The sequence below is a fragment of the Brienomyrus brachyistius genome, chromosome 1 (assembly GCF_023856365.1).
Source record: "Brienomyrus brachyistius isolate T26 chromosome 1, BBRACH_0.4, whole genome shotgun sequence".
In the NCBI taxonomy this organism is placed as follows: Eukaryota; Metazoa; Chordata; class Actinopteri; order Osteoglossiformes; family Mormyridae; genus Brienomyrus; species Brienomyrus brachyistius.
Genome location: NC_064533.1, coordinates 52,293,479 through 52,310,573, shown reverse-complemented (window position 1 = coordinate 52,310,573; position 17,095 = coordinate 52,293,479). Strand labels below are relative to the sequence as shown.

The window sequence follows — 17,095 nt, the reverse complement described above, 5'->3', positions numbered from 1 at the left end:
GTGGCCAGAGTCGGTCCGTAATGGAATCATTGTCCCTGACATAGAGATTATGGATAGCTACTAAAACAGTCACCCCGAATCCCCCTGATTTCCTGCAGTGCACACAGATGTCACTTGGCGTCCCGTGAAGACCTGAGCCAATCGGGGGTGCGGCAGACGATGGGCAGGGGGGAGGGGGGTGGGTTGGGAAACAGAGATAATAAGATGTGCTGGAAATAACTCGCGGCGGCTATAAGAGATGGCGATTCGGATGGCGGCCTGACGTTTGTATGCGGTGCTGCGTGGCGCCTGGTCGTGCACATGAGTCGCGTGGCTATTATTAGCCGAGCCTGTGTGCGCCGTTATCAGCCCCTTAAGCCGGCATCTCCACATCTCTGCTCAATGCATGCTCCCCCCCGGCTAAAAAAATCAGTGCCAGAAATCCCAGGGTGTCACTGGGTTTGTTGCTACCTATTTGCAATCCCACTATTCGGGGTGTTTAGTATGGAATGTTCACGAGCGTAGGAATTTCACACCAGTAAGGAGACAAACAAAGAAAAGACAAAAGGACGCAGGGCCAGAATCCGGCTCGAACGTCGACATCGATGGAGGGTGATGGTGGGGAATTCTGTCGGTATCAGACAGTCAAAGCTTTAACTGTTTTTAATGACAATAAACCTTTATGACGTAAGAAGAGCGCGCGCAAGTATCCCACATGGTTAAAATTTGAAATAATAATAATGTCAGCTGTACCCCCCCCCCCTCCCGATTCCCGCAGATTCCACACATCTGCAGCTGGTGGGAAGCATCCGTAAGACAAAACCAGGGGCTCACAAACATATCTCATCCTGGGTCTCCTTTCTTGAGTCCCATTGTGTTGTTGGAAAGGCAAATAATTCTGCTTTTCCCAGGTTTTATTGTTTGCCGGGTTCTGGATAATAGTAAATAATTTATGTGTCAGTGTCCTCCCGGGATGCCTGCTGGCTCCTTCTTAATGACTATGTTTGCAGTTTACTCCACTTTGTCTCCATCCTTTCCCTCCCTGTTTTCCACTCGGAGTCGGGTCTTATTTAAAGCCACAGTCCCCCATATATAGCGCCTCTCGGGGCGATTTCCCATCCGTCGCTGTGCTCCCTGTCACTCTGCCCTCTCCCTCCATTTCGTCTGGATGCTCCTTGGGACAGCTTCCCATCCGCCATAAATGACTGTGACCCCCGAGGTCGGCAGTTTCCACGGACACAGGGGGTGAAGTGTGTGTGTGTGGGGGGTGGTCACAGGCTTTGAGTCTGAAGAGGAGTTGCTCAACTCCTGCCTAAGAGGGACCAACAGGGGATCCACAAGAGTATGACGGATGGGGAGGGCAAGAGGGGAGGGGTGGCACCTTTCAGAGTCTATCGGACCATTAGTACATTAGATGACACAGCTTCCTCCTTTCATATTCTCCGACTTTAACCTCCAGGAAACAAGGCTAATAGGGTTTGACGCTCATACTGTGAGGGCTGGACATGAACCGATGAAAATCGATCCCATTATGGGTAGGTTTTCGCTCCTGCATTAGCAGTTCACTAGGCCCTTATTAGCACAATTACTTAAAAGTGGGTAATAGCCCTCTCCCCCAAGGGCCAAGGGAGGGTGGGGAAAAATTCACAGAAGTAACAGGGCCATGCAGAGGCTTTTCGAGGGGCAGGTGCTCGACCCGTAAATATAGATTTATAACGGACAGCGATGTGCTTAGCGCATGCGCGCTAACTGAAGCATCGGCTGCTTCATTTCATTTAGCGGATCACAAAGCGCAGCAGCATTTTAAGGTGTCTGGTTTCGCGCCCTTTGTCGTGCTACATGAGCGAAGGCATTGGAGCGAAAAGCAAGATTCTTACGGTACACAGGCCTCGGAAATCCACAAGAAAACCCTACTGATCGAGCACCGGCACACCAAAGCCTGTGAACAGAAGTGAACATCCTGGCATGCGAGCTGGGAAGGGAACATTAAATATATTCAGATAAATGAATTAGGGGGGGGGGGCTTTCAGCCTTACCGCAGTTGCTGTGCGGCTCCAAAGAACCAGATCCTAATATAGACACAACCACTGTTAGAGGGCAGCACCTATTCACCGTTCCTGCTGCTAACCACGGTGAGTATGTGCAATGACTCTAATCTGGCCCGCACCAACAACGCCTCTCTCTAGTAGGCAGAGTAAGGGCATTTTTTGGTTGACCTTCTACAGTCCTTTTATTTGGTGACACTGGGAATACGCATGACGTCAAGACACAACAAACGCTAAGCTATAATTTACTCTCGTTCCTCTTTTTCTGAAACCGTAGGGGAAGTGACTGCTTCTCGATCTGGCTCGCTGCCTGGCCTGAGGAGATGCTGTGGAAAAAGCAGCGGGATATTAAGCTTATAAATCCTAGACCTTAATAACATGTACGCGCTACATATTTTCCCAAACTAAACATTTATACATTCAATATTTAAAAGTAAATGTCTGCAGTTCCCGGCGGGATTTAATGCTGTACGTAGATTCAGCCCCGGAACGACAGTGTAAATGATCCCACTTCTGGGAAAAGGAAGCATGAATAGAATGGGAATGAAAGCACCATTCTGTGACCAGCCTCGCTCGGTAAATAGATGCTGTCTTGTCCGCTCCTTTGTCTCATTCTCCTTCCCTCCAGCTCTTTGCGACATGCTGCCTTTCAGGTCCGCGCCATTTCTCTCTTTTTTGCTTATACTCCCAGAATCCTTTGCTTATCAGGTCCCCATTAATGCCTGCAGACTGGGTTACTGTCACTAATACCCCCATACGTTACCGCTCGTCTTCCTCTCACTCTCTCTTTATGTCTTTAACACATACGCAAAATGTTTCTGTTCATTTATTTATACTTTTTTGAAAACTACCATCCAGATGACTGCTCTGCGAATCCTTCTTTAAATTATCTCATTTTTAGCGACAGACCTCTACGTTTCCACCAGTGCCATCTGCACCATGCCCCTAGGGCTGACAGGTGGAACCTGGCCTTCTCCCCGAGTCTGTGGCGTTTCCATGTTCTCCCTGTGCCATGTGGGTCCAAAGGCACATAGTTAAGCTAAAAAAAAAAACCCTGTAAATTTCCGTTAATCTCTGTGATTGTGCCTAGTAATAGACTCGCATCCCAGTCTAGTGCCCTGAGTGCCTGGTTCCCCTAGGATCCTACCCAGGATGAGTGCTTAGGTGATGGATGGCTGTTATTTATTTAAGTTCTTTGGGGGAAAAAGTTGTGCTGGAAAATATGTTTATTATGCGGCTGCCAAGAAAAAATTCTCACTGGAGACTGAGAAAGATCCATCTTATTTTACCTATGACTAAGACTAGAACATGGATTTAGTCGTGGGTGGGTTATAACTTTAATAGCGCCACCACCCACTGACTTATGTTAAATGGAGAAATACTCTCGCTGGTTTCCCTGTCTTTTTCGTGGGTATATTGGCAGATCTTTCAATGAGAGGTGACGTCGAGAAGACTGCATGATTGCTTTGTGACAAGTGCCATCTAGTGGTCTAATTGGACAGCTAACATTGGTGTGCCTGGCAAACAAACCTCAATATGGATGTCCGTCTGTCTGTCCATCCATCCATCCATCCATCCATCCATCTTCAAATTGATCATCAGGTCAACATAAACACGATCAGCTCTTTTTTCCCACAAACTCATATCTTCAAATGATAAAGAAATGTAAAATTTCTTCTAAGACTGATGTCACACCTTTGTCAAGTATGGCATTAGTAGATAACTGTATATGTAGATGATACATGATAACTGTACATTACAAATTATTTGTAAATCATAAGCCCTCCTCACCTAATGAGAGCTCATCTGCTCATCCTCATCAGTGGAATGGGGGCAGTGGGGCAGGGGGGGTGGGGGGGGGGTAGTGCTGGAGCCTGAACTACGCAGAATGGAACACAACCCTGGATGGGATGTAAGATATTGTATTCATAATTCATTGTGTGGATACAGTTCTAGAGTCAGTCAGGTTGTTGTGTGATGTTGCCAGCGTTGTTATAAAAGTGGATGTTATAAAAATATCACTGTTCAACCCAGAGTCTTCCAGCATAGCTGCTTTAAGAGCAGGATAGTGTGAATGACCTCTAAGGATAATAAAAATGTATGTTCCTCTTACTTCGGACTGCGCATTATTCCAGACAGGAAACATAATGCGTATCAGAAAAGACAACATTAATCCAATTTATTTGATCAGTGGGTTATTACAATGTCTAAAACAGCTAAGGAACTGCAATTTCAGGTTTCATGAATATATGACACCCTGTGGTCCAACAATAAATATCTAATGCAGTCAGGACTGGACTACTTCTCAGCATAAATGCCACAAATATAACAAAAGTAATTAATGTTCAGTGCAGGTGTTCCAAAGTTGAGCTAAAAGTCATGGTGTTAGTGGATGTAGGCAGCTGGGTTATCCAGGAACGTGGAGATCTTGCTGGCCATGTCATCCAGATCATTGGTGTTAGTGTACTTGAGCAGGTTATAGGAGCCCACAAAGTAGTGCTTGAGGTAGCGCTGGCTAGCACACTTGTGGAGCTTCCTGACCAGCCTCAGGACGCTCTCCTTCAGGTTCTTCCAGTCCTTAGAATTGGGGTATTTCTCACAGGTCCAGAAAAGCAGGTTCTGGCAGAGTGTGGTGGAGGGTGGGGGAGTGGAGGTGAAGGGAATGAGATGGACAGTAAGACCAGACCACCACTGTGCTAACAGGTAACAGACCCAAAGATGAACTCCATCAGAGGCTTCTACACAATCACAACCACACTAGCAATGATGTCAAAACTTGAGTCAAAAAATTTCACATGACATGAAGTCAAAAGTTAATGATTGTTTTCAAAGAAAAGAGTTCTGTTGATGCTCGAGATCAGGTGAGAACGTGGTTGGACTGTTGTGATGGTGGGTTTGAGTGTTTTTTGACATGAGCACTAGATTGTGAAGAAGAGCAGAGTGACTAGTACCTGCAGATGGTAGGCTGTGATGGCAGGTTTGTTGCCGGGACACCAGACATCCTCCTTCAGCTGCCGGACAATCCGGTAGCACTTCCTTCGACAACCCCCATCCTCGTCGATGCTTCCTAGCAGCACCTGCTCTGCCCTTGAGAAGGACAGCAGCCAGTGGTAGTTGGACGTAGCCAGCAGATTGAATCCAAAGGACTGTCAGGGGGAAAGATCCATTCAGTTCCACTGGGTTATCAAATCATATAGTGGTTCAGGAGAATGGGCTTATTTTGATGTCACTGTGTAATAGCTTAAGGGTTCACATTTCCTCAATAAGTGAATAACAAAATGAGATGATTAATTATCTAAATGATGACTTCAATCACATCATGAGAGATTTCCATCCATCCATCCATCCATCCATCCATTTTCTGCCACCACTTGTCTTATTCTGGGGTCACGGGGGTCCGGAAATTATGGGCGCAATGCAGGGAACAAACCAGGATGGGGCACCAACCCATTGCATTCTCTCTCTCTCTCTCTCTCTCTCTCGCTCTCTCTCTTTCACGCACACACACACACACACACACACACACACACACACGCACACACACACACACACACACACACACACAAATTTGCATTTATATATTTGTGGGGAGTCTCCATTCATTTCTATGTGGAAAACTCTAATGCCAACATGAGGACCTTACCCAGCCCAAAAGCTAACCATAAGTAACCAAACAAAATAAGAATTTTTTGTCATTTTTAGTTTTTTGATTGCTTTCACAGATCTGTGTAAAAACAGTTTTTTACATTTAGTCCCCACAATGTAATATAAAATGAATCCACACACACAGACAATTTGGTAACTCCAATTAATCTCAGCATGTTTCTGGACTGTGGGGGAATCTGGAGTTCCCAGAAGAAACCCCACAACCACACCGGGAGAACATGCAGACTCCATACACAGAACCCTGGTGGAGACTTGAACCCTGTTCCCACAGGTGCTAACCACTGTACCACCTCCATGGGAAATTTTATTAATGAAAACCTACTGTGAAGACAATCTACAGAGAGAAAAAGGCTGGCTTAGAAGACTGGCTCTCACTCTCTCACCATGTGGTGACCGTGCCTCGTCTCTTACGATAGACCATCCTGATCCCTGGTCATGTGACAGCTGTTCTGGTGTCCTCACCTTGATGCAGCGGATGCGATCCGCTGGAGGCCATCGCTTGAGCAGCCGGGGCCAGCGGGCTTTCTTGGGCCAGGAGTGCATCAGCTCTACCGTCGGTACCAATTCCACTTCGATCTGGGCCTCCGACGTCTCCACGGCAACACGGACCACCGAGCCCATCGTGTCAAGGACGCTGACTTTACCTGACAAGCCAGAACAAGCCAAACCGTCAAGCGTCTGCATCCATCGATCATCTGTGTGGGTGAATCTACATCACCAATACTTCTTATTTATCATTATTTATCTATTTACTCATTCACCGTTTTACACCTGCATAACACGCGCTCTTCTATAATTGCATACTCTAAACATTCCATCATTGTTTACTTTTACATTGTGTATTAATGTTGTCATTGTTTGATTTTTTTTAAGCTTCTCCAGTCTACCTCTGCATATATATGTATATATGTAAGCCACAGCCATGGGGAACATCATTTCCCATTGCTGTATGCAGTGTACTGAATATGGTTGGTGTGACAAGTCAAGCTCCACTTGACTTGACTTGACTTGATTAAACAAAATGGCTCCACCTTCTGGTTGAGGCTCACACCTGCCATATTGTGAGCCTTCTGTAACATAACCCTAAATCTACATAAACCTACACACATCCCTTTGGTGCTCCACACCCTTACCATGTGTAGACTCTGTGTGTGTGTATGTGGGTGTGTATGTGTACATCTGGATATATAGATTGTGTGGGAAAGCTGGGAGCAGCCAGAAAAAGTAATTAACTCCATTCCAGATGTGCCCTGGGGCTGAGGGATGGGAATTAGCACCATAAAAGGAAGACAAAGTGCACAAAAAGCCTCACATAACACTTTAACGCTCCGTGCTGGATTTATGTGTCCAGCAGGTCGTTCTGGGTGGCTTCTGTTATTTTGCCCTTCATTGCTCAGCCGTAGGATTTATTGTTTGTGACAGAACAAAACTAACGTAAGTAATGGGAGCTGAAATGCTCGTAATGCACATGGAGGCGTGTGAGAGAGCAGCATATGCTGCGAATACGCACTGAAGCGCTTTTAGACGGATAATTGGATCTGATACCCATCTTGTCTATCTGTCCTTTTGTCATTCAGAGAAGTTTCCAGAGATTCTGATCATACCTAAAACCTCACTTGTTACTTGGAAGAATGACTGTATCTTTAAACTGAGTGGTTTCCACTACTGGACCAGACAGCTGGCCCAGTTCACAGAAGCTGTCACAGGACACCAGGCGACCCACTGAGTCTGTTCTTCCGTGGTGTGGGTTCAATGATTTGGGTCCCATGCCCATAGAAACTGTGCAGACTAACGGGGTCAGTCGATTGATGCGCTACTGGGGAAAATGAGCTGTGATTGGACACCTGCTTGCGTTTTGAGTCACCTGATGCCTGAAAGCTTTGGATAGATATCTCTGTGTCCCCATTCCACACCACTGGTACGATTCTCTCAGGTAGATCCATTTGTTAAGGTATTACTCAAGCATTACTCAAGGACACTTTGTACGTTACAAGGACAGACAGCGCTGAAAAAAGTGAAGAGACCACAGCAAAATTTTCGATTTCACACATTTCTCAATTCAAAGGTATGCGCCTAGGGAAAATATACATTTTTTTTGCAAACTCCAGTCTTGCTTTTCCCAGTTGCTCACTGGAGAAGGGCTTCTTCTTTGCTTTATGGGACTTCAGTTCTGCTCCTACAAGCCTGTTATGGATTGCCCTAGCAGTGCACTTCACACCACTAATGTTTCCCATTCTTTTAGAAGGTCACTTGATGTCATCCTCCGATTTATGCAGCACTGCGAGATGAGTTGGCGGTCATCTCGGGCATTATAAAGTCGCTTTTGCCCTCTACCTGGCTGGTTTTTGGTCATTTCCAGTATCTCCTGCTTCACCTTCTTCTTCTGTACTGCTGTCTTTGAGCCTGGGAGCAGCCTGCTTCACAATGTAGCCTTCTGTCAGCAGAACGAGGATTAAAACAGGATTTAAAAATCTAGATTTTTATAAAAGATAGAGTGGTCTCTTAATTTTTTTCTAGTGCTGTATATAGATGCACTGAATGTTATACATTATCAGCCAACCATAACTCAAGTTTATCCAGTGAAGCAGGTAGTGTGAGAGAAGGTTCACTCTACCAAAGGGTGAAGTCACACGTGGACAAAGACGCCAAGGATACCAGCTGACCTACCACGCTGCCATTCATGTTTAAAGTCATGTACTTCAGAGAATTATGTCTCAGGATGACTCACTGGCTAAGCTGCGGGATTTGACGGCCTCCTCCACCTGCTCCTTGAAGACACTGACCACCTTGGCTGGCACGATGTCACCCTCAATGGCGACGTGGCCATCGTGCCACTCCTGCGTGGGGCTCAGGAAGCTGTCCAGCTCCAGCCATTGGTGCAGCTTCTCTGGCTCACGGACTGGAGATTGCCGTCGCGACCCGCTCAGCGAATAGTAGCGCCACCGCCGGGCCTGTCGTTCCCTGTATCCCGTCAGTCCCCTCAATGGCACCGAAATGAGGAACTGGGTAGGTGTTAGGACCTAGGGGACACATGCAATCAGCTGTCGTTCTGAAAGCAGGCTATTGGATAATTACAGTAAAATCTGGGAAAACTATTTGCTCCTTAAGTTTCCTTATCTCCTGGTTCTTCTCAGGTTGAATTGCATTTGAAGTTGTGTATGCTCTCCTGGGCGTTGTATGTTACCTGGATAGCTGGATTGAACGCACACCGTCCCCTGAGCAATGTGGCCCATTTGGCGAGTAAAGCAGGTTGATCCTATGGACCGAAGGATAAAATCATTAACTTCGACCCAAGGGCAGACCAATGCACAGACGCATAAAAAAGATGCCTCTTCTGGGTGCGTCCTCACTTTGAGGCTGTCGCTGTGGACGCCGGAGTTGGAGATCGATTGAAAGCGACCATCTTTGACGCTGACCTCAGACGTCAGGTCCTTGATAATCTTCTGAACCTCCTCCACTGTTTTTGAGACCTGTCTGTGTCTGAGGTCAACCTCCACAGAGTAAAATACAGTATTATGGTCTTATTACATTGTAAAAAGAATCAACAGGAGATACCTCAATGGTGGAAAGGGAGAGGGTTAGGACTGGAATATCAGCCATGGTCCTTGGAGGAATTCTGTGGTATAAATTTGCGATGTACTATTTACCTCACTTTTATGCCACATTGGACAAAGCGTCTGCTAAATATGCAAAATGTAAATATAACAAATATAAATATTTAATTAAATTGTCTTTTAATTGCATATCATTTGAAAAACTGACAGAAATCCTGAATATAATATTCTTTGATGGAAGTTACAGCCAGTATGTGAGACAATTACCTGATTTTGTAGATACTGGTCCAGGTCTTCTTCAGTGAATTCCGTCATTTCACACATTCACTTCCTTTGCTCGCCGTCTTCCATCCACAGTGTGTCACTCGGGGTCCCGTGTGATTATCCTCGCTGTGTGTTCCTCAGAGCTCGCTGCATAATCTTGTTCTTCGAAAACCCATCACTGGGAGGCAGACACTGTTCCGCTCAGAAACTTTCTGCTCCGCGGTGCCCTGCGCTGTGACAAGGATTTGGGTGGAAAGCGCATTTCAACATGCCGCACATTGATTTTATACCATTGATTTCACAAGCTAAGCTAGCATGCACGGTTCTGCAGGCCTTCACGTTTCCTAATGAGTCATTTTTTTATTAAATGTGCAACAATTTCAATATACAGTACTGTGCACTAATTTTAGGCAGTCACAGAAAATGATGCGTAAATGATCTTCATGTTGGTGTAAAACTATGATATTATGTCTGTCAAAGTGTGTCAGCTTAGCCATTTCAATGGCTAAAATTGCCACAGTATTTGCGGCAACCGTCCAATACACCAGTGTATTTTTTGACTTGACCAGTACCCCACCTTGTCAATACCCCATTGAGTTATTTAATTCATTAATTGAGCTGGTGGAGAAATTTAACAAACACATGGAAAGGCTGAAGTGTTCCTAAGGAGAGGTTTGGGAACCAAAGCGGAGATTATCTAGCCAGCCACCAAGATATCGGTGACTTTTTGTTGAGAAGATGAAATGGTACCATTCATTTGCATATGTTATAATGTTAAATGGTTTATTCCAGAATGAGCAATGTCTTCCAGATAAAAGAATTTGTTTATTTTTTAAAAATGCTTTTCCATGATAAAAGCCACTAGGCTTGAAACCTCACGAAGTCCTCCCCCCAAACGCGATGCTCTCTCAGTGATCGATTATTGTCATTATGTAAATACATTCCCACTGTTCCTGCTCCATCTGATGGATGACTGCTCCACTGTACGCTTCTAGAGGGGGTGACTATCAATATCAGCCCGGATCCTAATGAGATACCTGACTGATGAAGATCCATACATGTGTACTACCAGAGCCCAAGGGTGCAAGAAACATCCGTCAACGTCAGTCAGACTTAGAGGCGTTGGGACCATCGGCATGCAGGCTCACCTAAAGGAATGAGCTTTAAAACACTTAAGGGGGCTGGTGTGTGGCACAGTGGGATGCTCTGCCTGAAATCAGAAGATTGCTGGATTAAATCCCATGGTCAGGGGAGTGATTTCACCATTAGGCCCCTGAGTAAAGCTCTTAACCTGCAATTGCTCTGGGAACCGTCTGACCCTCCCTTCTCAGGTACATGTTGCTTTGGATAAAAGCATCCACTAAATGAATAAATGCTAAAGACTTACTTTGGTGCCTTGCAGACAAGGTTGTCAGTCACTTATTTCTATGGCTGCGACGTACTTTGATAATTTTAGCTTGTTTCCACGCATTACCAATAAAATGGTTTTCCCCTGTATGAGTATTCCAGACTGGTGGACATGGAGAGCTGATCCCTTCATCCTTAATCCACATCTGTAACCCTTCCAGGAATACACACATCACGCACACACACATACACACACACTGGCGAATCCAGATGTCTAGGCAGGAGAGCCAGGAAATGGAGAGCAAGTGGGACAGAATGATGCGTTCCGACAGGGTCGATGACATCGACGCGTGAGGGACCGGCTGCGCACTCCTGCCAGCACAATGCCGTCAAGTCCGCTAATGCTCACTGCAATGCTGCACGACAATTCCATGTTATCTGTCCTCTTTGCTTAACGGGACACAAGCTGCCACCTCTGCCACCCAATGAAGCCTTCCAGGTTTGTGTCAAACCTTTATATCGCAGTTTCATTTATAATACATATATTGAGGCATTTACCTCTTTAAACTCTTTCCATACTACACTACTACTTGGGCAGAACCCAATCCCTGGAAGAACCATGTCTCCCTTGAGCTTTATCCTGACATATATTAATGTCAGAGCTATGAATCCTGGATGCATGCTTTTTATACATTCAATATACATAGTATAAATGATACTGCATATATATGGCACATTCAACCAATAAAAAAGCATAGATCAATTACCTTAAAATTCTAATCTTACTGAAACGTTCATTAGCTCCTGAGTTTCCAATATCTCACCTGCACCAAGATTAAGCTGCCTGTATCTTTTTCAGCCGTTAATACATCAGATTCAATCAGTGAGGGGTGGTGGTGCTGGGGGGGAGGGTTGCTAAGCAACTACAAAATCTACTGCAGTTGCAGTGTTAGCTATCTTCACATGCGGCGTATGCGGCTTGCGTAACACTGCAACAATACTCGTTCTAAATTAGGCACTTGTGTAATAATGTAACAGCACCCATTTGTCAGTTGTGAATTTGTGTGTGATGTTTCATTTCTTATAATAAAACATTAAGTGTAAACGAATGAGTAAGCAGTCTACACGGTAGGGAACCAAACCTGACGTTCTCCTTTCGAGAGAAATCCAGAGGACATGGCGGTTTGTCGCCCTCTAGAGGAAAACAAAAAATGCCTGCATTTATTAGTACGATACCAAACGCTACTTTTTCATTTTCCTGCTTTTTTTATTCATGCAAATATATGCATCTACAAACGGACTTTTAGCCAGAAATATCTAATATTTTATATATTTCCTCCAGAAAATATTAAGTAAACAACATAAACAAGCTGTATGGCGCATGCAATAAAAACTCCCTTGAAATGGACATGTAAAAATTATTTTATTTTAATGATTCAGTGGGGGCATGGTGGTGCAGTGGTTAGCACTGTTGCCTCACACCTCTGGGACCCGGGTTCGAGTCTCCGCCTGGGTCCCATGTGTGTGGAGTTTGCATGTTCTCCCCATGTCATCGTGGGGTTTCCTCCGGGTACTGCGGTCTCCCCCCACAGTCCAAACACATGCTGCGGCTCATGAATCTCAAAAGATTCATTTCAAAGCTAGGAGAGCTGTTACCGCAATGTTTTTTATTTACCATGGTAATTGTGACATTTTGACTGGTACAAATATCTAGCAGGTATTTTTTGCAGACGTAAAATTACGCGCAATTCACCATAAGACATGGCTTCAGATCAGTACTAATAATTCCTGGATAGATTGATTCTGGGAAACTACCAGGAACGGTTAAGGGGGTCCCATACGGTCTACACCAGCCAGCAGTCAAAAACTCATAAAAGAACACAGTCAGATCTTTTAATTAGCAGTCATAAAATGGGACAGCCAATGGAAGTTCAGACATTATAATTAAAATGAATATTTGCAGATCACATGCAAAGATGAGAGCAAATGATGTCTACTTGTAAGGACAGACATAATGCTGAACTTGAGTCCCAAAAAGATCACAGTATTGATCAGATTTTGGAAAAAGCCCAGTGAACGCTTATTTACAGTACAGAAATGTCCAGACTGCGTGACCCTCCAGCACAGTCCATGTGCAGTGCATGTGAACAGAAATGTTATTGGAGGAGATTTTTTACCCAAGAGAACAGTCCATGATTAGCTGTCTCTGTCGAGTTCCTTTTCTCCACCTCTGCCAGTCTCTCCCTCTCCTTTTCCCTCTCCCTCTCCAGTCTTCCCTCTTGGTCAGCCCTTTGGACCCGGTCCACCTCACGCTGCAGATTGAAGTGGACCATTTGTCTGCTGAGCAGAGGCACGATCAAGTTGAAATTATCCACCTGCTTGTTGAGCCTGTCGAAATCCTCACTGAAAGTCTGGCAGCACTGTCTCCACTCCAGTTCCTCTGCTGGGGTCAAGGGGTCCCCCAGCTTCGCCCGGGTCCCTAGCAGCCCTGCCCGCAGCTTATCCGCCGTCTCTCGGATCTCCTTCTGAGCCACGATCCACTGCGGCTGGTAGCCATTGTCGATGAGGATGCGATTGAGGTTGTGTGTCATAGGGTCGGCATATGGATTCTCATTGAACTTGTTGAGGGGCTTTCCGGAACCTGGCAGGTTGTGGAAGTCACCCCGGGCCATCGACTCCTGGATGAGGTCTTCCACTAGCCGGTCCACTGCTTGCGTGATCTTAACCTTCCGGCTCCGCCTGTGTACGTCCCGTGACACCATGCTGCCCTCTTCTGCAGCGGCCACCCTCTCTAGGTCCCGCCTCCGGTACTCCAGCACCTGCTCTGTGGCCCGATCTACACGGAACTGGCGGTACTGACGCTCTCGCTGGCTGGGTGTGCCCAAACCAATGCCCTCATAGCTGAGGTAATGCCTATGCTGGGGCGACTGTGTCTTCAGCCTATCCTCCTCTTCCTCCTCTGCTTCCGACTGCTGCCAGGCTGCCTGCCGCCTTGTTATATGTGCCAGCACAGTGCGATAGGCCTCCTCGATCTGGGAGAAAAGGGCGGCATCCGCCGTGGGCACCCCAGAGTCGGGGTGGTACAGTTTGGCCATGCGGAGGTAGGCCTCCTTCACCTGGGCATGACTGGCCACTGCATCCTCGGGCAGCTGCAGCAGACGGTAGCTCTCCTGTAAGTTACACCTCACAGGGGGAGCATGACTGAGCTGGCGGAGGGAGAGGTAGCAGGGGGGTCGCAGGGCTCTGACATGGTCGCCACGGTGCAGCCGCAGGATAAGTATGGCGCAGCTCATCTTCAATCACAAACACAACACCTGTAAAGTAAAGGGGAGGTATATGGGTCCTGACCGCCTCCCATAACTCCATCATCATCTACTACACGCTAAATTATACTTGATCAAACCTTTACAACTCAGTATTCGGCCCCATCTTCCGTTTTTATTTAGTCCTTTTTATTGTGTATAATCCCGTAAATCATTCCGGGACACGTTTCACCAATGCAGTCTGCCGACAAAAGGGATTGACATAACTGGTACGCAAGTACGCATTCACCTTTAAAAGCGATACGTGCAGCAATCGATTAATGTAACAGCGCAAATATACATGTGCATCCGCGCTGATATTGCAAGATATTACCCTGCATTTTAACCTATATACCGCAAATGAAGTACGAATTAGCACATAAAGTTTAAAATGAACGATAATTTCTAGTCATACTGGTGCAAATGCACATACGTAAAATACGTACGCATTCACGCTGTTACAAAAATTGATTGCCGCACGTATCGCTTTTAAAGGTGAATGCGTACATGCGTACCAGTTATGTTAATCCTTGGCCGACAAACAAGACGAACTAGTGACATTAGCAAGCAGGCTACAATAAATATTTCCGAGTCCAAATTCACATTTACATCCAAAGAAGTGATAAAAAAATAAGCGTACGTTTAAAGCAAAACTCCCTTAATTACTTGGATGTTTGTTTCGTTAAATGAAATGAATTATCATTTTACTGTCAGTAAGTTATTTTCGTAAAGTAATAGCAGTAATTTACCTAGCTAGCCAGCTGGTTGGTTCATAAAAGTGAACAATATAACCGACGGTAAGTCATTTCATTTTTCCAAAAATGGAATATAAAACGTCCCCGTTCTGTTTTGCTAGCCAACTAGCAGGCAATAACAATGACGTCTCATACACGGGGTCCTGAGTGTTATCACGTGAATAGCGCTGCATTCTGGGATATGTTGTCTTAACATATCACAACGTGCCTAATAACTAATTAAACCTGTATGTTGTATAAAGTACGATATGCGATTAGTTAGGCACGTCTATGCTTAGTCAATTTAAATGCATATTATATCTTTCCGTTGACCAATCTAGAGTAGGTATATTTAGTCTATGATTTATTAGTAAATCATTTGCCCAAAATTATGTATGTTGGAGAATTAAAATTATAACGCTGAAACGCTGTAGTGATTGACAACGAGTGTGTGGCACTGCGGTGCAGGGGTAGTGCTTTCAAATGTAACATTCGGTTTAACTGCGTTTAGCAAGTGCACGACTCGGGTTGTGGCTCTGCAAGGGAAAGCGGGCAGGAAGATTTGCATGAAACTGGGGAAATCTGCCTGAGTTGATAGATTGCGCTCATGTTGCATCATTCAGGAAACCTCCTAAACCTTTTATGTTACTGCTGCAATTTCTAACCATTTACTTGTTCTTGTTAATGTCTCGAAATACATCCTTCCTGTTTTTAGCAATAATATTGCAATATTTATTCTCCAACAATGTATAATTAGAAAATTGTTCAATTACCTGTAAACGCCATAATTTAAAAGAGTTTTCTGAATGCCACACCGATTACGTAAAAGGACTTCACTTATTTTAGCGGCAGTAACCCTTGCTATGAATCGCTTCTTACCCTGAGACTAAAGTTCAGAGTTTGAATGATAAAGCCTGTCAGAGAGACTCTACAGATTAAGCCGCAAGAACCTGTTTTCTAACTATACTACCCGCTCATATTTGATTGTTTTATTTTTAGATTAACTTGTTGGTTTAAGACGTGATCAGGTAGCATATGCAAATACATTCATGTAATAATATCGTCTATCACTTTAGAAAACCTATTTTAAGCTTTGCTTAAAACACATCTGGCACCCATACGCAAGGCACAATTCTGCGGAAACAGCACTCCCAAAATTCCGTCGGCGTTGTTATTTTCGCTTAATGTGAACAGTCACTGGAAAAGGTAATTACTGTCATGTGGAAACCATGAGCGGAATCTGTGTGGAAAGCTTAATGATCGCCACAACGGAGCAGCATAGAGGGCCGCCGGGTCTGGCTTTCCGTGACTATTGATCAGCAGCTCTGTACTAACAGGTAGCCCAGTTCATAAAAGCCAGCTGGCCTGAATAGGACTAATTGCCAGTTAGGATTTTATAGGCTCAGCTGGGTAGCATAAGCAGGAGTGAATGGATATACGAATAGAGTGGAAGGTTTAGTCCCAGTGCTACAAATCATCAGGGATTTGCATGTGTCCCGTTTAGGTGGTTTGTAAAGGGTAGTTGAAGCTTCTTTTAAGGAGCACCATTAATGTTTAGTGTTATGATTTTCTTTTTCCCATTTAGGTGGCTTATCCCTGATCTCCCGTGTCTCTGTCCTGCATTTTTGGCGGAGTTTTGCCAAGCAACATTCGATATAAAATATGCGTTGGGATAAATTGTATACGTTTAGAATATGGAAATATATATTTTGGGGAAGAGCGAATTGCAGAGTCTGCCTTATCTTTACTGTTTTCACTGCATTGCAGAACCAAATTATTGATTGCTGCTTTAAAATAATTAAATATGCAATGGCACATAATACTATTTCGATGTCACATAATAACACTTATTATTTTGGAGTTTAATGCAAACGAGCAATTCTTAGATTGGTATTCCTGTAATTGTGTACTTACGTAAGCTGCAGTGGTGAGATTTTTGGTATTTTATTTGACGCTAAAAATAAATCTCTGCCAGCAGAGGGCAGTGTGACTTTGAGAGTTACGATAGAAATTCAGAGCCATATTTGACACATGTAGTATTTCTCTTAATATGTGTTAATATTTGTATTTGAAAGAGAACTGACCCCATTACCCAGGACAATCCCACTATTACTTGTTGTAACCGTCACCTTTATATTTGGTATTCAAGGGAGATATGTGGGTCACGAGTGCTTGGTCTGGTCTCCCATACTGGGGCTTAGTAG

At 44.8% G+C, this 17,095-nt stretch overlaps 3 protein-coding genes across 6 annotated transcripts in view; all 3 read right to left on the bottom strand.

Annotated features, from left to right (window-relative positions):
- Positions 1 to 17,095, bottom strand: part of LOC125740075 (sodium/potassium-transporting ATPase subunit alpha-1-like) — a 457,178-nt gene that overhangs the window by 22,533 nt on the left and 417,550 nt on the right. The window lies entirely within an intron of this gene.
- On the bottom strand, positions 4,260 to 12,016 carry mab21l3 (mab-21-like 3). 2 transcript variants are annotated; one of them, XM_049010926.1, is made up of 8 exons: positions 11,998 to 12,016; positions 9,512 to 9,740; positions 9,041 to 9,181; positions 8,875 to 8,946; positions 8,419 to 8,710; positions 6,153 to 6,334; positions 4,976 to 5,170; positions 4,260 to 4,643 (listed from the first exon to the last, which is right to left on the bottom strand). In XM_049010926.1, exons 2-8 carry the CDS (start codon positions 9,566 to 9,568, stop codon positions 4,410 to 4,412), a joined length of 1,173 nt encoding a protein of 390 aa, XP_048866883.1. In that variant the 5' UTR covers positions 9,569 to 9,740; positions 11,998 to 12,016; the 3' UTR covers positions 4,260 to 4,409. The 2 variants fall into 2 exon arrangements, with proteins under 2 accessions (XP_048866883.1, XP_048866891.1); XM_049010934.1 differs by lacking the exon at positions 11,998 to 12,016 and having other exon boundaries at positions 9,512 to 9,748.
- Positions 12,503 to 16,170, bottom strand: dnajc28 (DnaJ (Hsp40) homolog, subfamily C, member 28). Of its 3 annotated transcripts, none has more exons than XM_049010952.1 (2): positions 16,106 to 16,170; positions 12,503 to 14,169 (listed from the first exon to the last, which is right to left on the bottom strand). In XM_049010952.1, exon 2 carries the CDS (start codon positions 14,146 to 14,148, stop codon positions 13,012 to 13,014), a length of 1,137 nt encoding a protein of 378 aa, XP_048866909.1. In that variant the 5' UTR covers positions 14,149 to 14,169; positions 16,106 to 16,170; the 3' UTR covers positions 12,503 to 13,011. The 3 variants fall into 3 exon arrangements, with proteins under 3 accessions (XP_048866909.1, XP_048866916.1, XP_048866899.1); XM_049010959.1 differs by lacking the exon at positions 16,106 to 16,170 and adding an exon at positions 15,665 to 15,682; XM_049010942.1 differs by lacking the exon at positions 16,106 to 16,170 and adding an exon at positions 14,907 to 15,064.

Bases quoted from the DNA above. Each gene is read 5' to 3' on its own strand.
- dnajc28 (XM_049010952.1), bottom strand. From the start codon at position 14,148: ATGAGCTGCGCCATACTTATCCTGCGGCTGCACCGTGGCGACCATGTC.
- mab21l3 (XM_049010926.1), bottom strand. From the start codon at position 9,568: ATGTGTGAAATGACGGAATTCACTGAAGAAGACCTGGACCAGTATCTA. The intron at 6,335-8,418 runs GTGAGTCATCCT...CTGGCTTGTCAG, and splicing joins CAAATCCCGCAGCTTAGCCA to GTAAAGTCAGCGTCCTTGAC. The intron at 4,644-4,975 runs GTACTAGTCACT...ACACTCTGCCAG, and splicing joins TCACAGCCTACCATCTGCAG to AACCTGCTTTTCTGGACCTG.